This window comes from Bemisia tabaci, chromosome 10 (assembly GCF_918797505.1).
Source record: "Bemisia tabaci chromosome 10, PGI_BMITA_v3".
Lineage (NCBI taxonomy): Eukaryota > Metazoa > Arthropoda > Insecta > Hemiptera > Aleyrodidae > Bemisia > Bemisia tabaci.
Window position 1 is genome coordinate 4565712 of NC_092802.1, and position 22044 is coordinate 4587755.

At 39.2% G+C, this 22044-nt stretch overlaps 1 protein-coding gene across 4 annotated transcripts in view; it reads left to right on the forward strand.

Moving 5' to 3' along the window:
• Naglu (N-acetyl-alpha-glucosaminidase) overlaps nucleotides 1-22044 on the forward strand; it is a 57225-nt gene that overhangs the window by 31275 nt on the left and 3906 nt on the right. Inside the window, exons 1-12 of one of the 4 annotated variants that reach the window (XM_072305219.1) lie at nucleotides 6295-6611; nucleotides 8367-8503; nucleotides 10198-10379; nucleotides 11498-11716; nucleotides 13051-13212; nucleotides 14888-14953; nucleotides 15418-15481; nucleotides 15853-15998; nucleotides 18181-18265; nucleotides 18952-19101; nucleotides 19974-20116; nucleotides 20942-21014. In XM_072305219.1, coding sequence (XP_072161320.1) covers nucleotides 6539-6611; nucleotides 8367-8503; nucleotides 10198-10379; nucleotides 11498-11716; nucleotides 13051-13212; nucleotides 14888-14953; nucleotides 15418-15481; nucleotides 15853-15998; nucleotides 18181-18265; nucleotides 18952-19101; nucleotides 19974-20116; nucleotides 20942-21014 — 1500 coding nt within the window. In that variant the 5' untranslated portion in view covers nucleotides 6295-6538. Of the gene's footprint in view, nucleotides 1-6294; nucleotides 6612-8366; nucleotides 8504-10197; nucleotides 10380-11497; nucleotides 11717-13050; nucleotides 13213-14887; nucleotides 14954-15417; nucleotides 15482-15852; nucleotides 15999-18180; nucleotides 18266-18325; nucleotides 18411-18951; nucleotides 19102-19973; nucleotides 20117-20941; nucleotides 21015-22044 lie in introns of those variants that run through there. The other 3 variants (XM_072305220.1, XM_072305221.1, XM_072305222.1) reach the window with 3 other exon arrangements.

A 22044-nucleotide genomic window follows, 5' to 3' on the forward strand; every position in this document is an offset into this window, starting at 1 on the left:
TTACGATTTGCGTTGTCCAGGAAGATACGATTGCGTTGTCCAGGAAGATCATCGATTTTTGAATCCAAAAATTCCTAGGGATGCACCAGAAACAAAAAAGAAACACACATGCTGATTAGAAGAGAAAAAAGTACATGTAAACTTAAAGATGGAGATAAATATCTCTGAAATCTTTATCAGTGTATAAGTCGCAGGGAGTCAGCAATCGCCGGCAATTTGCAAGCTCCGTACTTGTCAATTCGTCAAATTGTAATTACCATAACATCGATATTAGTAAAGATTTCTTTACGCCTTCAAATCCAGCGATACTCTCCGCTTTGCCAAGGAGTTAGTTTAGTTGCTTAACCGAACCTAACACAGATTATTGATGACATTTCACGAACTCGCGAGTGTGCTAGCTGGCACAATGTATCCAAAAAGAAGGGGGCTAACGTATGTTTGAATTCAAAGCATAATAATCCCTACTTCCGATCTCGTTTTTTCACTTTAAAACGATTTAATTTGTTGATTAAACACGAATAGATTGCAATTTGCTGGCAATTGCTAATTGCCTGCAACATATATACCTGAGAATGTTTTTGAAGAAATAAACGAGAAAAAAAATTATTGACTGAAAAATCACAATCACTGCCTGTGCAAATGTTAATTAAACAATACTAACGCACTTTATAGATGGCGAAAGTGCAGAAGTGCGAATCCCGGAAAACACGATTTTCCAGGAGAGTAAAAAACTGTCTGCATTCCACTTTACTGTCGGTAGAAGGGTAATAATTCTTGAGGATATAGCAAGAATAAGATGTTTTTTCAAAACTCCATCAGCAGTTTAAATAATTTCTCGGACTGTTAGAAAATACGGCAGAAATGCCGAGGTTCGCGTTTTTGGTACAAATCGACACTTCATCAGGAGATACGCATATTTGGAATTAGTGTTTTAAACTTGTTGGTGGATTTGGATCATTTAAATACAGAAAAAAGGGTTTCAAACTTGAAATTCCTTATCAGATAAGATTTAGTTCGTCATCGATGCTCCATCCATCCATGCTTTCCGCTTTCCAAATAGACCAGTGGACAAAGTACATTTTCTTAAATTTTGATTATTCACAGTTACTCAAAGAAAGCTAATTTAATCCGTGCGAAACTTTTTAAATTCACAACCGCCTTTGAGTAAGTTGCGATCTTGTAAACGGCGACTCCTTCAGTTTCGCTTCTGAATACGATGACCGAACAAAGGGACTTAAATTATACAATCTGATCCAGCCGCCTGCGCTCTCTTCTTACGAATGAGACGTAGAGACCAAAAGCAATCTTATTATTTTTTAAAAATAATATTCCTCGGCATTTTTCGGATATGCGGCACGATTTAAAAACCGAAATTATGAACTTTTTGGTACAAATCATTGTACAAGTCCACTCACAGTAGATACAGATGAACGCCTTCAAATCAATCCACAGACTTAATGCAAAATTCTGATACCACTATTCGTGCATCAGGGCAGTCATTTTGCATACCCGGCCATTTGAAGGCGAATCATTGACTTCAAACAACGGGGTAAGAAGCCGGAACCACAATCCTGGCCCATCAGAAGCCATAGCCGGGGGTCCCCCCCCTGGCCCCTAAGGAGCGAAACCCGGGGGTCAGCCCCTGGCCCCTAAGAAGCCAAACCCGGGGGTCAGCCCCTGACCCTAAGGAGCCAAACCCGGGGGTCAGCCCCCTGACCCTAAGGAGCCAAATCCGGGGGTCAGCCCCATGGCCCCTAAGGAGCCAAACCCGGGGGTCAGCCCCCTGGCCCCTACGAAGCCAAACCCGGGGGTCAGCCCCCTGAACCCTAAAGAGCCAAACCAGGGGGTCAGCCCCTGGCCCCTAAGGAGCCGAACCCGGGGGTTAGTCCCCTGAACCCTAAAGAGCCAAACCCGGGGGTCAGCCCCCTGGCCCCTAAGAAGCCAAACCCGGGGGTCAGCCCCCTGAACCCTAAAGAGCCAAACCCGGGGTCAGCCCCCTGAACCCTAAAGAGCCAAACCCTGGGGTCAGCCCCCTGAACCCTAAAGAGCCAAACCCGGGGTCAGCCCCCTGACCCTAAGGAGCCAAACCCGGGGTCAGCCCCCTGAACCCTAAAGAGCCAAACCCGGGGGTCAGCCCCCTGAACCCTAAAGAGCCAAACCCGGGGGTCAGCCCCCTGAACCCTAAAGAGCCAAACCCGGGGGTCAGCCCCCTGACCCTAAGGAGCCAAACCGGGGGTCAGCACCCCTGAACCCTAAAGAGCCAAACCCTGGGGTCAGCCCCCTGAACCCTAAAGAGCCAAACCTGGGGGTCAGCTAGCCCCCTGAACCCTAGAGAGCCAAACCTGGGGGTCAGCTAGCCCCCTGAACCCTAAAGAGCCAAACCCTGGGGTCAGCCCCCTGAACCCTAAAGAGCCAAACCCGGGGCTCAGCCCCCTGAACCCCAAAGAGCCAAACTTGTGGGTCAGCCCCTTGGCCCCTAAGGAGCCAAACCCGCGGGTCAGCCCCCTGAACCCTAAAGAGCCAAATCCGCGGGTCAGCCCCCTGAACCCTAAAGAGCCAAACCCGGGGGCCAGCCCCCTGAACCCTAAGGAGCCAAAGCCGGAGGCTGTCCTCCTGGCCCCTAGGGAGCTCTCTTAGTCACCGGCTGTTTGTTTGATAGAGCATTTCGTCGCTTGACTGACATAAGGACATAACTACACATTGAGATGAGCCCGGAAAAGCATTGAATTGTATGGAAGACAAGGTTCATTGCGGAGTGTAGTTGCGCTTTTATGTCAGGTAGGCGACAATTTAGTGTATGTTCTGCATTAATAGATGACTTACGTTTAAAAAATTTTCTTGAAATTGAAAAACTTAGCGCAGAAGTGCACAACTTTTCAACCACGCGTGTCAATGAGCGTGATTGCCACGATTTGTGATGACGTTAAAGGGGAGGAGAGATTATGTCATATATTTTTTATAAGTTTGCTCACGGCGTTTAAGGATGAAACTGTAAAATAACTTTGAAGAATGAGGTTTTTTTTTTTGTTTATTTGGTCCAAAGGAAAAAAATATAAATTGTGATTTTTGGTAAAAATGGGGGAGGGCCAATTCCACGAGGGAAGATTCACTAAAACTCTCTAAACATCTATGGTGCAACAGGACTTAACTATCTTTCAAGAAAATCCCACCTAGTCATATCTGAACCGGATAAACCTTTTGATTTGCCTCAGCTAAAGTCTCTTGGATTTTTCCTGTGTACGATAACTTCGCGACGGCAAAGGGCGGGGGCAGCGTTGCTCCGAGCTACTATCTCGCCACGGAGGTGTTGCACAGTATCATACGAGATTGAAGGCACCGGATCATGCCCGATGGCATCTTTCAAAAGCACGCTGTCCCCTCGCAAATAAAGCGAGTGATGACGACAAAAAGCGGTAGTCGTAAAACTTACCAAGTCCTGCTGTCCATATTCAGTGACGTTTAGCATGATTTTTGAATTTCATTAGAGGAAAAAGTGACTTGAATCGAGCAAAAATATGCTCAATTTTACCGTCGAGAAGATTTTCTTATGAATCAATAACAAAAATAATGCTTGTACATAGAAGGAAAGATGCTTCTATGACAAGAAAAGTCACTTACATCGAGTAGAAAGCCGCTTTCATTCAGCAATTTTATTCTTGATTCAAAATAAAATCTCCTTGACGGTAATGTCGGAATGTTTTTTCCTGAGTCAAAAACACTTTCAAGTCACTTTTTTCTCTAATGAAATTCAAAAATTATGCCAAACGTTAATAATACAGATGCTAGGACTTGGTGAGTTTTCTTGGAGTACCGCTCTCTTTTTGCTTGACCTTGATTTATTTTGCGAGGAAAGCTCGCACTCTTAAAGTATGTCCGTCGGACTTGATGCGTTGGAGCGCCTTCAATTGCGTATGAAACTGTGCAACACCTCTGTTGCGGAATAGTTGCTTGCAGCGCCGTGGCACTACGCAGCGCCGGCGGGCAACCAGGCGCACAGGCGCCCACAAACCTAACAGGGATACTTCACGCATTACGCAATGCGGGAAGTATCCCTGTTAGGTTTGTAGGCGCCAGCCAGCGCCCCAGCGCGTCTTCCGCGCTGGTATCACGCCGCTGGATGACCCACTAAGTGGGATTTTCTGGTCAGAAAAGCTCCACGAGCCCGGTGAATCGCGCGCGGAGCCTCGGAACCACACGCAATCGATTCAGCGCCTAGGATCTACTACCACAACTTCGCCTACTATTTAGGATTTAACACTAATCTCGAGATTTTTCTTCTTATTTATGATCGAGAAAAATCGACAGTGACAGTGGCACCAGGTACCGGTACCATTTTTCCTTTGTATGATTTCAGTTGTATTCAAGCGATTGTTTCCTTTTCCTTTCTTTATTTTGCAAAACGAAAGTTTGAATCAATTGAACTCTTCCACAAGGAGAGTTTATAACAGTTTGCAAGATTGCTTGTTTATTTAGGTTATAGCTAGGTCTCTCGTCGTGCAAACCTGACTGTCAGCCATCAAGAAAAACTGTCCGCATAGGTATACGCGGTAAGTTAGGAAAAGCGTGTTACAAACTACGCAAATTGCGCGTTATGAAGTGGCTTTGACACTCTTTTGATGTGCCTTACGTGATTTTTGAGCGAATGTTTCCCTTAAAAAATATGTTCAGTTGGCTGTATCTCTTTCTAGCAACGGACCCATTTTCGGGGTCAAAATCGAAAGTTCTCCAATCTGGCTAAAACCAAATAAGTCCCCATAGAAATGACTCGCTAAGGGGGATTTTCAGATCGCAAGAGACTCCACGAGTCCGGTGGATCCCACGATCGGCGAGAAAAGGCGCCTGTGATGAACTTTCAGCACTGAAAAAAATTCTCGGCGTTTTTACCAAGGTCCGTTGGTACGTTTACCATCTCACTTTTTTTTACCAATTATTGGTAATTTTACTAAGACAGACTGGTAAGCTTACCTAAAAATCGGTATTTTTACTGTTTTTTCAGGTAAGAATACCACTTTTATTGGTAATAAATTCCCGGTAACTTTGCCATTTTATCTCGGTAATTCTACCACAGTTGATAAAAAGTATTGGCGTTTCTACCAAGGTCCAGTAAAATTACCGAGAAAGTTCAATAATTTTACCGAGATTTCTCGGTAAAATTACCAATTCATAAATGGTAATTTTACCAAGAAAAAACTGGGATCAAATAGAGCCCTGAATTCTTGGTAATTTTACCCTTTTCTTAGTAAATACACCGAGATTTTTTTTTCAGTGAGAAAGGGTCAAAAACACTCGTTTTTTATCGTTTCTCGCCTCAGGAAGCCGTGGGGACCTCGGGATCACAATCGGGAGCAAGCGATTCTACGGCTCAAACTACCAAGGATTCGACACTAATATCCAGATTTTTTTCCGGCCGAAATTCGGGGAAAATCGACGGGGAAAATCGAATATGGACTGAATTTCCGGGGACAAAATTTAAAGGGGTTTAAAATTAAACTTATCAAGAGGGATCGATTTACAGAGTGTTCTCAACGAACACCTTAATAATCGATTCTTTACTATAGCTACAAATGGAATAATATCGATAATCGATCATTCACGCCTCGCCACTGCCCACGACACCATTCATTTCAGAACTTTAGCTGCGTTTTTCACGAACTCACCTATTTTCGTTCTCAACAGTTACGTGGTTTCTTTCTAGTATTGATTCCAGTGATGACTGAAATTCAGTGGCGTGGCGTGCTTTGCGATATATATCGATAATCCCCCATTTGAAGCTATGGTAAAGAATCGATCATGAAGGTGTTCGCGGCGAACACCCTGTTTATCGATCCTTTTCCATAGGTTTCAATGGCAGATCAATCGATAAATCGCAAATCACGCCACGCCACTGCTGAAATTGTACCCGTAGTATGTCGACGGCCGGCGAATCTCGCTTGAGCGATACGCTATCCATCAGTAGCAAGGCGTGAATGAGCGATTATCGATATTCCCCATTTGAAACTGTGGTAAAAAATCGATCACTAGGGCGTTCCTTGCGCACCACCTGTTTATCGATCCTTTTCCATGGGTTTAAATGGGAGATCAATCGATATATTGCAAAGCACGCCACGGAGTCCTATTAATTCGCTTTCGGAGAACACCATGGATCAAGGCTACTTAAGCGTGCTACTGGCAATGCGTTGTCCGTACATTGATTCATGGCGTGAATTATCTCCTATCAATTCGATTAAATAACTATCAAAACCCCCCTCTCCCGACCCCTCCCCGGAATCCCCCTAGAGATTTGATTAGGTGCCGTTCCTCTTAGAGCGCGTATCAAATCTCAGTTAGGTCCAGGCCGCAAAAGATGGCAGCCTCACAGAACCGAACAACGTGCGCAAGTTTTTAACGTGCGTTTAAAGAAGTATCCCCGTGCGTGTGTGTGTGTGTGTTTTTATATCTTTCATTTTTGATACTGTCATTCCCCATTAGTTGACGCTTTTTGTATACTTGCATTCTCTCCATGAGATCGAAGACCAGGTGATGAAGTTTATATGAAAAAATGGAGAGGTATTGTTTTTTTACTTTGGTCGCAGCCCTCGCTGTCCCGTGTGTTTTTGCGGTCGTGCAAATTGGTAAGTCGAATTTCCGATCCCTGCTTCATTGTACTAGACTGCCGTGTTGAGGAAAAACGCTGTGTAAACCTTCGAGAGTTGCCAAATTTCCTCCGATAAAAGTATTATTATTGAGAAGAGTTATGAATATTATCTCATGAACTTATCAGATAATTTAGATCTGGTCGCGAATAAAATTCTCTGAAAAATTGGTGGAAAAATATTAAAATAATTCAATGGAAATTTATATTTTACCACAGGAAATTTGGCAACATCTAGAGGCTCGTACGGCGTTCTTCCTATGCATGATAGTAAAGGACTGAGGAGTACGCCCTGCTAAAAATGGTGAGTAGGCACACTTCCTAGGTAGCCCAGGGTGCAATGAATTGCCAATACATGCTTAAATTATTGGCATTGTAACGGAAGTATGGTGCATGTGGATTGCATTTTGCAGTAAGAAACCTGCACTATTTCTGGCCAATTATAGAAACAACATACATGCCATTGGTTTCCCAATGCTGATATGTGCTTTTGTGGGAGAGCCAGAGATAGTGGCTAATTATTGCAAAATGTAATCCAGATTGTCTACTCACTAGTTGGAGCACATTTTGCAATAAGGAATCACTATTTCTGGCTCATTTTAGAAACAACACATGTGCCACTGGTTTCCCTATGCAGAAAGGTATTTTTATGGAAGAGCTAAGGCTAGTCGTTCCTTATTGCAAAATGTAATCCAATTGAAAAGGCTCTTCGTACTGAAATGTATTGCGATAAAATGTAATATACTCAGCCATTTTTTTTGCAATGCAAATTTTCTACCATTCTTACACATTGAAGTCATTTGATTGATCGTTTAAAATCTGGCTCAATTCACCAAATGATGGGAATATATTGCAATTTCATGGTGAAAAGCTTGCAATTTTATAGCTATAAACAGACAGTTGAACAGCGTTCAGCAAAAAGGAACCAAGCCACATCAGCCATTGCCAAATTTAATTGGGCATTTTAATTTTTTCCAAGAGAACTTTGTGCGATTTCCTTTGAAAATTTCAAGGAATTCGCTTCGCACAAGGCGAAAAATTCACTGAAATTTGCAAAATAAAAAAAAAATCCGCACAACCGTTTTCATGAAATTAAATTGCCCGATTACATTTGGCAATAGCTGATATGGCTTGGTTCCTTTCTGCTGAACGCGGTCCAATAATTTAATAATTATAATTTCCGATGTATTGTGCCATTTGAGTCCTTTTTAGCCAAAATATTTACATCAGAAGAAATTCTGATCATACCACTAGAATATTCTCAGTATCTAGTTCTAGCCTGTCATTTCTCAGTTTTCGAGAAGAGGGTCTTCGTAAAATTTCAAAGTTGTCACATTTTATACCTTACTCACGGAGGTGACAAGGTTTCGGAGACCCTGTCACGTCCCGATCAAAGTATTCCAAGCACCACGCGACGTTTCAAATTTTTCGCCGCCATTTTATTTCTTTACAGAGAAATCGCTCAACGAAATTCTCCGGAAATTTCACTGAATTTTCTTTGGGCTGCTGATAAAATTAAGTGAAGTTTTCAAACAGATTCAACCAAGAATGTCTCTTTAAAAAAAATAAATGCGGAAATTTTTAAAAGTCGCATCGCGCTTGTGATACTTCGGCCGGGTAGAGACGACATCAGGTACTGGCGTGTTTCATATGTTAAGAGATTTCATTTGAGTCACACGATTCACTTCTTTTGAAGCCAAATGAGCTGATGCTGATTGTTCTTCTATTTTTCCAGACTACTCGCCGATTTTACTGACGGGACAACAGCAGGCGGTTGAAAATTTGATCGAGCGAGTAATTGGGAATGCGAGTCGTTTATTCAACGTGTCTATAAACGAAAATCTCAGCGAAGGAAACAAGGCCGCTTTTAAGGTATGTCCTTGCCTATCATGGCGATTTTTTAACAATCCTAATGCCGAGAAATACTAGGTGCCTGACATGTCATCACATTAGTCCTACCGCACGGAGAATAAAAAAGTAAAAAACTAACGAAGAAACGCAATCATCAAACTTAAAAAAAAAAAACGTTGTTCACATAATATAATAACAGTTGGAAGGGTTAAAATAATAGGGGCTTAAATGCATTGCAAAGTTGCAGAGTTTCGCCTGACAATTAATTTTTCTGATCAATAAAAAGTGAGTGTTTTATCTTGAAACTTTCAAGAAATATTCATCTATTCCCGAAAAAAATTCTCAAGAGATTTTTGAAAAATGTGCAACTGTCTTTCAGTAACTGAATGGTTTGACGAGAGAAACCCGGCAATGTTGCAGTGCAGTTACACGGAAAAAAAATTGCTGATTCAACAATTCAATTGCTAAAAACAGTGAGTGCAATGTTTCAACGCAGATTTTACAACAAAAAAATGCTACTTTAACCACATTGTAAACTAGTATTTAACCGCAGGGGTGGTTAAAGTAGCATTTTTTTGTTGTAAAATCTGCGTTGAAACATTGCACTCACTGTTTTTAGCAATTGAATTGTTGAATCAGCAATTTTTTTTCCGTGTAGGTTCTTCTAGTCCTGGCTTTTTCAGTTTTAAAAGTTGAAAAACAGCAGAGGAGAGCTAACGGTGATAGTCCTAGAATTGGACGCATTTCTGTCAAACGGAACTATGTGCATTATGAAGTGAGCCCTGTTATGCATATATTCTTATGGGTCTCAGGGCTCTTGTCTTAATGCTCATAGTTCCGTTTGATAGAAATACTTCCAATTGAGATACAAGCCACAGGAGGCAACCACATCTTAATTCTCCGAGGATATAGCTCAATAGTCATCTTTTCTCCGCACATCCCGCGAGACACATTTTTTCCCGCGACTGGTGTATGAAAATGCATTCTTTTCTGAAATATTTAAAGATAACTCTTCACCGTCCTAGGAAAATTGCAGTGGAAATCCCCCAAAAAAAAACCCCGATGATTATTCAGTAAGAAACTGATCGTTCTTCGTATGGTAATTAAGCCACGCTTGCGAACATAAGTAACCACATAATAAAGACCGTCTCCGCAATCTATCTACTGACCGTGCATTTTAAAACATAAAAATACAGCGTCCCAAAATAGTTGCACATCAGTGAGTCTACGTGTTTTCAATGATAGAAATGGGTATGGCATAATGCTGCGATGACGTCTGATTTGGACCTCTCAAGCATGTGAGCGACTCTTCACCGTTCAGGCGCTGTTGCTGCAATTATTCGCGCTCCCGTGTATTCCTCGGTTGCATACTTTTGGTATTGAAGGCTTTTTGAGATCGTAATCAAACTGGATAATTACTCGGCACCGATGATGGGTAAAAATTTCTAGTCTCAATTAGAAATACGCCCACGTTATTCTAGATGTTATTCATTCAGTCAATGGACGTCATTGAGGAATTCATTCAACAAAGTAATTATCCGTGAGAAGACATTAATTAATACTATAAATGATATCAAAAGTCATGGCACAGATTGAATCCGAAATCCTTGATATCTGTGAAGAATTATTCTTTTGAGGATATGGACAGGCAGACAGGCATAATCTTAACATGTTAACTGACGTATTAAAATGTTTGAGTGTTTGTGCTGTTTCAGCTCACCAAAGAAACGTCCTCAGATCAAGTTTTCATTGAGGGGTCATCTAGCGTTGCCATAGCATGGGGATTTCATTATTACTTGAAACATTTTTGCGACAGCCATATATCTTGGGATTATGATGAAATCAATCTTCCTCAACCTTTACCTGACGTCAACATCACCGTGAACGCCAATGACATGTACATACTTTTTACAATTTACACATTTTTTAGAGGTTTTCCTTGAGACCTGTTTCCAGTTACTACTGGAAACAGGTCTCAAGGATTCTTAAACATCTGAATTTTTTAGGAGAACAATTTGAAGAAAAATATTCTTTTAGACTCCTTCATAGAGATGATTTCAATGATTTGTTTTGTTTTTTACTTGCATGTACAATTAGTCTTCAATTTCAGAGATCAAGAAGGACATACTTACGTTATAGCTATCTTTAAAAAGCATTTCTGGTTCAAGACCTAAACTGCCGTGCTAAGAAGGAACGCCGTAGTGATAATATTTATAACTTTCCGACATTCTTCCTCAGCATGGCAGTATATGACTGTATGGTTGCACTTCAATATTTGGATCAGATACTTCAAATCAGAAAAAAGAAGCTCAAATCACGAGTGTTTCGGGTAGTTTGAGAAAGAGTCAAGACTAAAAATCTGAGTCTGCTTGAAATCCTTGAGCTCTATGGAGCATGAATTAAGAGGCTTGGAGGACAAGGCGCATAAGTGCAGTTTTGGAAAAATTGAGATATTCATGAACTCAACTATAATTAGTTTGAAATTATAGTCTGTGAAAAATTCACAACTAGAATCCAACTTTTAAGCATCAAAAAGTGAGTTTAGACTTCCTTTCTGCCATAAGGCTCCATGTAATTTTGAAACTTAAAACACATATTTCTTGAATTAGCAAAAACTGCACTTTTGCTTCTTGTTTAAAGCTGCCACCGAATCAAGAAAATGAAATTCTCTGCTTGTTTTCCTTGACTTTTGATAAAACTCCCTGAAAACTGAAGATATGCCAAATGCTTAAAAAGACATAATTCGAAATAGTTTCCAGGCAAAATTTGTCCTTCGAAACGCCAAACGCATTCTAGAAAGGAAATATAGGTGACTTAGCAATTTTTCCTGACATTTCCCAGTTTTCCCGGCATTCGCTGACTGTGGCAATCCCACTTGTTCTCCAAGCCCCTCAGTGGTTGTGACTAAATTCGCACTGCAAATTTTGAAAACTTCCGATTGTTCATCATAGGAAAGAAACAGAAATTGAATATTTTAAAGGAGCTTTCAATTATACAGTGTCCTTTTTTATTCAGCTGGCGATATTACCAAAACGTCTGCACCTGGAGTTACAGTTATGTTTGGTGGGACTGGGGCCGGTGGGAGCGAGAGATCGACTGGATGGCGCTCAACGGAATTAACATGGCATTGGCATTCAATGGTCAAGAGGCCGTATGGAACAGAGTCTACAAGAAATTCAATATGAAAGAAGCGGATATTGATAAACACTTCACAGGCCCTGCATTTTTGGCTTGGTACTTTTTTCATTCGCGTCATTTAAAATAACTTTGTTGAGCTGTTTTTCTTAGTACTTGGCATTTTCTATCGATTTGTAGAGAACTTGTAAAACGGCACTCTTGGTGAAAATCTAAAAAAAGTTTGAACACTCAAAGGGATGATACTACTAGAAGGGATTGGTTCCGGGATGATTGTGGGGATGGATCCAGCAATTTGGCAGCAGAACAGGATTTCCTCCATTAAAATCTATGTTATAAATAATCGATTCTTGTCGGAGCATCCGGCCCTTCAAAGATTCGATACATTATTTTTACAGGTTAACATGGAATATAATAAAAGCAATGTTGTCAATTTGCTGGATCCTTCAATGAATGATTGAGTGCTTCAGATCACGGAAGTTGAAAATGATGGTCTATCTGACATCGTAGCCGAGCAGCTATCTCGAACCTACGTCCATGTCAAGCTGGTTCGTCACGGTTCCTGGCATGGTCGAACTGGCATGCGATATATCGCATGGATTAAGTAAAAAAATTCGGCAGATTTTGAATTATAAGCCAAAAAAAGAAAAAAGGATAGCAGCTCCTGCGCATGAACTTAAAGAATCATTCTAACCCAAGAACTTGGCAAAATTCAGAGGAATGGTAGCAGGAGCCGTTTTTGAGAGAAACTTCGCATATTAGATACAGCTATCGATTTCAGTGTGGAACGCAAGTTTCTTTCCAAAACAGATCCTGCTATCATTTCTCTGAATTTTGCCACGTTCTTACTATCGAATGATTCTTTAGGCTCATGCGCAGGGGCTGCCATCCTTTTGTTGGTTAAAAATTCAAAATCTGCCGAGAATTTTTTACTTAATCGATGCGATATATTGCACGCCGGTTTGACCACTCCAAAAACTGCAACAAATCACCTCAACAGAATGGCGCACAGTGGATCGAGAAAATCAGAGAGGTGGGACATGAAATTTTTGACTAAAACTGCAAATTTTGATGTTTACTTCGTCACATTTTAAATTTCAAGGGGTGCTTTTAGAGGTAAATTTTACGAGGAAACCAATGAAACCACTTTCAGAACCTCAAATTTTTGTGTAAATGGAGTTATAAGCGTTTAAAGTTTCCGAATTTTGTCCGACCTCTCTGATCAACTCGATCCACTGTGTGGCGGAGGAAAGCCTACCAAAGGAGATGCATGACTGAGTTCCTCCTGGGAGGAGCCAATGGGGACGCGTACAGGAAAAGGGTAGCAAAAAGGGTTTTAAATGAAATCTTTCAAATCCTTTCTTATCAACCTTGGAATTTGTTTTTCTCTTTTTTTTCAATGTTCCTTACATTCCAAACTTAATATTTGTCAGGGGTCGCATGGGAAACATGCGAGGCTTTGGTGGACCCTTGAATGATAACTGGCATGAGAAAAGCCTCGTCCTGCAGCACAAAATCTTGGCCCGAATGCGGTTATTAGGAATCAATCCGGTTTTGCCCGCATTTTCTGGACAAGTCCCTCGAAGTTTTAAAGAGTAAGTAGGTTTCGCTTTTTTTCTTGGAAGTAAAATATCATCTTTATTATTTCCTACCTTCCAGTAGATGGTTAATTTTTCATCTATATCTTTCACAGCATTTGAACATTCTGGAAAATTTCTGAAGCTGTAGGCAGAATTCACCATGATCCAGGATTGATTTAAAACATAAAAGAAAAATTGATGTACAGATATTTAGGGATTTGGAGGACAAGGCGCATAAGTGCAGTTTTTGCTATTTCGAGAATTACGTGTTTGGAATTTCGGAATTACGTGGATCCTCATGGCGGAGAGAAAGTTCAAACTGACTTTTTGTTGCTTGAAAACTGGAATTTGGAAGCGAATTTTTCACAAAATATGCATTAAGACTAGCTTTGCTTGAAAACATTAAAATCCCAACTTCTTAAAAACCTGCACTTATGCGCCTTGTCCTCCAAGCCCCTCAATTGAGTTTCATTTCAACCTAACGTATGTTTTTACAGAATGAAAGTGGTTTCAATACGCACTGAGGGGCGTTCAAGTAGACCGCGGTTAACAGGAAGGAACCAAGCCACATCAGCTGTTGCTAACTTTAATTCGGAAATTTAATTTTTTACAAGAAAGCGGTTGTGCAGATTTTCGTGCAAATTTCGGTGAATTTTCTCCATAGTACCAAGCTAATTCCTTAAAAGTTTCAAAGAAATCCACACAGACATTCTCTCGTAACAAATTAAATTACCCAATTAAATTTGGCAATAGCTGATGTGGCTTGGTTCTTTTCTGTTAAACGCGGTCCAAGTATTACGTGATGCATTTCGGCTGACTTTTTGAGCCCTCCTCTGATTGGACAACCTTTCACCCCTGAGTTTTTCCAGGAAATTACGGGAAAGCGCGAAAGCCGAGTAGACTTGTTTTCTTTTTGTGGCAAATATTGTCTTTATTACGGTGGGAGACCTCTATCATTTTGGAACCTAGTGGTGAGGCCCACCGCCGTGAGTGAAGCCTTGGAAAGTTAAAACGCCTTCAAATTCGTGCGTATGCAACACGGACATCCATCGAGTTCGAATAGTTGCATCCGGCGTTATTATAAAATTCGTTCAGCGCTCTTTGAACTGAGGGCTTTTGGCTTGTCTCTCTTTCACTTTGACTTGATTCTAGCGTTGCTCATCGTGCCGATGAAGTGAACTATTACTGATTTTTACAGCGACATTGTCAATTTTCCGAAAAATGCATTTTTTAAACGTATTACAATTTTGCCCACCTAAAATGTTGGCTACGACCTATACACTCACTGACTTAAGAGCGGCAGAGTCATTTCATAGACACTTCAGGAAAATGTTCTCGTTAAAAAAAAAAAAAAAAAAACGTTAAAAAAAATCAAGTTGTAAAAGAACATTAAGTCAGAACAGAACCTGATGAAGCAGGACTTTAAGTTTGTAGAAAATCTATCTTACGTCTTACGTAACTCATTGCTTCGAAGTAATCAAATTGGAGCACTAGACCGGGTTCATAAAAAAACAAATCAATGACGAGGCACTTAAGGAAGCCGGTCTAAAACACCCCTCGCATAAAATCTTCGGAGATCTTTTAATTTAAGACGAAGCAATTAAGACTTGAAATATTGAGAATTTTTTTTTAAAACTTTTGTTGTACAATTTGTGTAGTTTTTGAAATGTTTTCCTGCTTTAATTTTTAGATTATTCCCTGGTTCAACCTTTACTGAACTTCCGAAATGGAATAATTTTGCTGATGACTATTGCTGGTGCGTATTTATTTTTGGTAAATTTTAGCTTAATTACATCTAGTGCTACTACGCCGTTATAAATCATCCTCATTTAAAATGTGTGAAAATAACTTAAAAAAGAAAAAAAATACGTTGGAGTTACAATGATGCTAACTAGCACTTTCAGTTACAATTGATTGTAGTGTAAGAACAGTTTTAAAGCTAAGTTTTCATTTTCAAAACATTTTATGGTTTTTCTTTGAAACGGTGGCATCCTAGAAAAATGCATGAAAAAAAAAAAAAAAAAAAAAAAAAAAAAAAAAAAAAACTGGTTGATTTTTGTTTGATCAGAGTCAAACGAGAGCAAATTGTATGATACATTTCAATTCAGAACAAAGTTTTTTTTAAAAAAAATTTCTTGTTGAAATCAGAAATCTGCCTGTATGAAATCTAATGTTGGCGTCAGAAATTTACTCAGATGATTTTTTTCTTCTTTTTCATAGTCCATTGTTATTGAGCCCTACAGATCAGCAGTTTGAAAAGATAGCAGACTCTTACATGAAAGAGGTAAATCAGCATCATTTATCTTTTTATATAAAAAAATAATGTAAATTTTTCAAACAAGTGACTACCCAACTTTAAGTATCAAACCGACAAAGTAGCACGGTTAGTAATTTTTGTAAAACATTTGTAAAGGAAGTAATCAAAAACTTCCAAAATCTCATGTTTTGATACGCACATTTTTAAGGTAAGAATCTTCATGTCTGGTATGTATTTTTTCTTAAAGAATAACGAAATATGAAAGTGGGGAAAATCCACTTCCTTTAAAGTGCCTGAAAATATTTAATGATCAGAAAATTGAAACCTCCATTATGTAACTTCACTGAACCTAGTTAAATTTTTTTAATTACATTATTTAAAACTCTTTTTAAGTCTAGATGCTGGCTGAGTTTGGCAGTGATCATGTCTATGCGTGCGACACGTTCAACGAAATGAATCCTCACTCAGGTGATACTCATTATTTGGCAAACATGAGCAGGGCGATTTATCGATCAATGGTTCAAGTCGACCCAAAATCAATATGGTAGGTACATTGGATGCTTCATTTTTTTAAAAAAATGTTTTTCTTTTCCATTAGAAGACACAGAGAAAATAATCCACAGGAGTTTGTGACCGATAAAATAAATTGCTTCGACCAAGGAAAATTATATGATTTTTCCACTGTATCTCTAAAATTGATTTTCGAAGAAAATGGCTAATTAAAAAAAAAAAAAAAATTACATAGGTACGGTTGCTCTTGTACGATCGAGTCAAAACTTGTGGGCTACAATTTTAAAGCAGTTCTATCCCTTGCAATTGTGATAAAAATAAAGATGAGAAAGGAGTGCTTTAGAGTTCAAATTTTTAAAAATATAGTTCATCCGCAGTGGCAATTATTGAAAGCTGGCAACACTGTTTATCCTCCATTTAAATGTATGTAAAACAATCGGTTCTTGGTGAGACAGCTTATTTCACCTAAAATTGATATTTTTACATACATTTAAATGGAGGAAAAACGATGTCGCCGACTCGCAAAATTGCCGCTGACTGTCCGTTCACCGCGGTTTTTTGTCTCTGTCGGACACTGAACAGATTTCCTTACGCTTCGTCTCGTTTTAAGGTTTAGATCTTCATCGATTTTAAATTTTCCCTCTTCTTTTTTTCTAATATTAGTTTTACAAAAAAAAAAAAAAAAAATTCGTTTATCAATCTATTAGCAAGGATCAATTTCCCGGCTATCTCGACGAACTTGATCGACAGTCGGTACGGAGCGATCTATTGATATAAAATTTTTCTAGTAGCGGTTATCCTAACGCATTGGTAGTTCGCCTACGATTTCCGGTGTACGCAAAATGAGCTCCCGCATAGTCGAATATAGGTATCAATGTGAGATGGTTCGCTCACTAAGAACACACACCGAAAAAATGCTTGTTACCGGACGGGAAGAGTTTACTCTAACGCTATGTCAAATCGCCTTCAATTTTTAGTGCAGGAAACACGAGCTCCCAGGAGGTCGAATTGGACTGCATTTTGCAAAAAGGAACCAAGAGCATTGCAATGTTGCTAAGATTGTGCAACTTCTTTTGTCTTGGAAGAAAAACCTGATCATCGATGAACATTTTCTATTTCACACGCTAAAAACTATAAATTTAACACCAAAATGGACCACTAGACAAGGTACGAATTTAAGCGATCTGATACATGTCTCTTAACCAGAATTTCACGTAAAAAACAATTCCACAACGAAAATTACCGAAACCAACTCTTAACGAAGATATTAACGTTTTTATTTCACATTGGTTACGGGGAATTTGAACTGCGCGCTCACAAGAAACTCAAAGCTCTACGTGAGTCAAATCGCCAACTACAACGGTTTCAGCAAGCTTCTCAATCGAGCAATGTTAATCTCCCACCATGTGTTGTTCAAACTATTAGCAATTTTCTATAACTGAGCCAAAGCGTCAAGATTGAGGTTGCCAGATTTTTATATCGCGCAGAGACTATCATGATAACGTTTAGCGCGCGATGTGAATCACGTAGAGCATTGAGTTTTCATGAGCGGGTGGTTTGAATTCACGCATCAAGAATCATTAAATATCTTCGTAAGGAGTTAATTTCGGTAATTGTCGTTGTGTGCATCGTGTTTTACGTAAAATTTTGGTTAAGAAACATGTATCAGAATGCTGAAATTCGTACCTTATCTAGTGGTCCATTACCATGTAAATTCCATGTATTTGCATGATTACAGTAATTTTATTGCAAAGGGTGAAGTCGCACAATCTTAGCAACATGGCAATGCTTTCGGTTCCTTTTTGCGAAATGCAATCCAATTGTGGTATCACCGTAACTGTCACGCCTTTTCGGGAAACAAAAAATCCCTTATACCTAACTTGGAGTGGTGATTCTAACGCACTTGCAGTTAGAGTAAAATTGTCGATGCTGGAATTTGAGTTCTAGCGTGGTCAAAGAGGGGTATCGGTCGTTACTCAGAAAAATCACACAGAAAAACCGCTGTTTATCAGACGAGAAGAGGTAGCTTACACGCTATGTCAGTTCGCCTTCAATTTTTAGTGTAGGCAACACTAGCTCCCACGCGGTTGAATGGTGGTATCATCGGGAATGTCCCACATTGTAATTGAGATTTTTCAAGCAGACTTACTAAAATAATTTGTTCCAAGATGTAGATGTTTTCATTCTTTGTCAAGTTGATTGGTTTTTAATTTCAGGTTATTGCAAGGGTGGTTGTTTCATAATGATCCAATTTTCTGGACCGAAAGTAGAGCGAAAGCATTTTTGACGGCAGTGCCCGCAGTAAGTGACATCAATTAACCGTTGATTTAAACCTCTGGTTTATAGTTTTTCTAATTACAGGTTATTGCAGGGCTGGATGTTTCATAAAGATCCTCTTTTTTGGACTGAAAGCAGAGCAAAATCGTTTTTAACAGCAGTGCCTACAGTAAGTGTCGTCATTTGCAGATAAGATATGTTCCGCCGATGAGTCAGTATTGAGTGAATATACCCACAGTATTTGTTCTTAACGAAAACGTCTGTTTTATCAAATGATTACCTACGTTGACTTTTCATAACTTCAATCTAAAAATTATCATCAGACTGCAAACCGCTTTTAACTCGAAGAACTTTCTAATTTTTGCGCCATGCTTTTTTACAATTATGTTTTTTTAAAATGCTTTATTACTCACACATATACAAAAATGAAGTCTTTTTACAGTTTTGACGCCTACTATTTTGTGAATTTTTAATTTTTTTTTATTATGTACTCCTCTACTCACTCCGTCAGTCAATAAAATGTTCTTAAAATGTGTCCTATTAATTGATATCATTCTTTGGCGCGATCCACTCAATCAGATTACTTCATCCTCATTACCTCTTTTAGACGGTCTGTAGAGAAATTGGAAGGCTTTCACGATTTTTTGAAATTTCATGTCTTTGTTTTTTCTCCAGCAAGGTAACACTAATTTTGGCATTCAATCTTGCAGGGATCTATGATCGTCTTAGACTTGCACGCTGAACAAAATCCTCAGTATACACGACTTTCATCCTTCTTTGGGCAGCCCTTTATCTGGTGTATGTTACATAACTTTGGAGGAACTCTGGGCATGCATGGTTCAGTTGAAAGTGTGAACAATGTAAGTCATCTTTTCAGGTTATAAAGGGGTAATTACTAGGTACGTTCCAGACAAAATAATCCAGTTTTTATTATTGGAAACACTTAATTTTTCTTTTTTAAATAGATTAAAGCACGCACTGCTGTTCAGATTCCATTTAAATGTTCAAAATGTGGTCGAAAATAATAATCTCGCCCGATTCGAATAGACCGGTGCAACTCAATTTGACAATAATATTAATAACTTTTTTCAAAATTTGATATTTTTCACTATTTTTTATATGTTTATATTATATTTTTAATTTTCATTATTTAAATTAACATTTTAAATGAGGAAATTTGGCAACATTCGAATGCTCATACGACGTTCTTACGTAGCACGGCAGTGCAGGGCCACAACTTTAAACGATTTTCAACAACAGTTGCATTCTGCTTAGAATAATTGTTGTAAATCTTTGAAAACGCTAAAAACTGAGCTGGCAACCCTAATATGGATGACATTTTGCGATAAGGAACCACTATCTCTGGCTCTTCTGTGAAAGCGCATTTCTGCGTAGGGAAACGAATGGCATATATGTTGTTTCTAAAATGAGCCAGAAATAGTGGATCCTTGTTGCAAAATGTGGTCCATACTACCGATATCATAAATCACCCTTATTATACTCATTGACTTATGTATTGCACTAATTTTTACGGGGCTAACTGGTCACTCATCTTCAGAGGCGGATCCAGCAATTTGGCAACACCGGATTTTCTCCATTTAAACCTATGCTAAATGATCGATTCTTAACGGAGCACCTGGCCCCTCCAAGAGGCGATACTTTTCCACAGGTTCAAATGGAAAAAAGACAATGTTGCCAATTCGCTGGACCCACCAATGCTCATCTTTTTCAGAATGTTTTTATCGCGCGGACAGCCGAAAACAGCTCAATGGTGGGAACTGGTCTCACTCCAGAGGGCATTAATCAGAATTATGTTATGTATGAACTGATGACAGAAATGGGTTATAGAAAAGAACCAGTGAATCTTGTTGAATGGTAAGATCAGTTTGCTGATTGAAAAATGGGTACGTAATGAAATAAGCAAAATGGAACAACCTTAATATGGACCGTGGTAAACACTGATCAAAATAAACAAAATCTGTGACCGTCACGTTCTTAAGTATATTTTCGGCTATCAGGAAAGCTCAAGAAAACCTAATTCGGACGCATTGTGGGCTAGATAAGACCAAAATCCGGTTTCTAATCTAACAGACCTCGTATGCGCCGTGCAAAACGCGCAATGCGTGAAGTATTCCCCGAGCCTTGTAGGCGCTAATATGCGCTCCGCGCCGGCATGCCCTGTGTTCGGCGCGATTAGTTTTAACTCGCGGAGCCAGCGTTTTCCAACTTGTTACTATCATTAAGTTTTTCACACTTTACGGATTCGGCACTGTTATTTAAAATGACGATAAAAAGAAATGCATGAAATCTAATTATTTTCTTCTGTTAATTTACAAGCGGTTAATTCCATGCGCGCACCGCGTGTGAAACTGCTTTGATTTGTCAGACGCCGGGAACTCGTAGAAAACGGCAGTAGTCATTGTTTACGCTTGTGAGAGGGCAGATTCCTAGGTACGAACCTGCGATTTGACCCAACTAGGAGTCAGTGCTCTGTAGCCACGTTCATTAAGTCGATTAAAAATAGAAAATACATGTTTTTAGTAAAGGAAATTCAACGGACCGACCGACCTCCTCGCTATAGAGGGGTTGTCGTTACAAGAATAGTCGTGACAGAAAGAGACTGCTACGCCATAATTTCAAAGATCTTAAAATATTTCTGTTACTTTCATAATAATTTTTGCTTTCCTATGAATTATTCAGGTTTACGAATTATGCTCGTAGAAGGTATGGCCAGGAGAACGAAGAGGCAGCCAGTGGTTGGAAATATTTACTGGTAAGCGATACCCGACAGAAAAGTTTAAAAGTCGAAGTTCATCATTTTATTCTTGTGATGAATGTCCTCGTGAATCTCTCCTCATTAGTGATGATTATCAATATATGAATAGAAATTTTCTCAAATAATAAATGTAACAAAAAATCACGATCCAACACTGCAAGGTCAACGACGCACCTTGACGAGACCGTGTATTGTGAATCTAGAAAGCTATTCGAACAAATTTAAGTTTTTTGATCCGCCTCAAGCAAAATCTTATCAGATTCTTGAGGAAAAGTGCTACGGAAAAATTTAAGCGAAGAAAGGAAAAATTCTGTCGAATTCCTAGAAGATAAAGTCGATTTAAAGGTATTTTGGGGTTAAAATACCCAAATCACCGGTATTATAAATCCCGTTATATTATTGAAAAGAAATTGACTCGATATAAATGCAATTGTATTAAATATGTCTTGATTTTGTTATTTTAAACGTCTTTTCATGCAAAGAAGCTCAACCATGTCCATGCTTTATTCATTCATGAATTGAAAGTAAGCAATCCACATCCCGAAAATCTACCGATTTGCCGTAAAAAATCGCAGAAACTTGATATACCAGGTCGATGTACCCACTCTTTGAATTTACCAATCAATTTAGTGAGTGCACGTAGGTATGTGAAAGTCAAAATGCTATAGTCATTTTGGGTGCATTCATTTTTCATGAAACAATTGTAAGTAATTTCAATCCCGAAAAACCATAAATTTTCCGTATAAAATCGAAAAAATCAAAATATGTCGACTCCCTGACGTGAAAATTGAATTCTACGTGTGAAAATACTTATGTATCGATATGCTGAACAGAATGCCCGCCTCTCCTCGTAATGTACAAACCGTTCCTATACTCATCTTAAAATTGTTCTCAGAGCTTTGTGTTATTATCAGCTTCCATTTAAACCCCGGTTTGATGGCCGAATCGGCTGCCCAAAAAGCAAGCCATTTTTGAAGGGCTCTATGAGAAATTCGTGATATTATCAGCTCTCAGGAAATCACCTCAT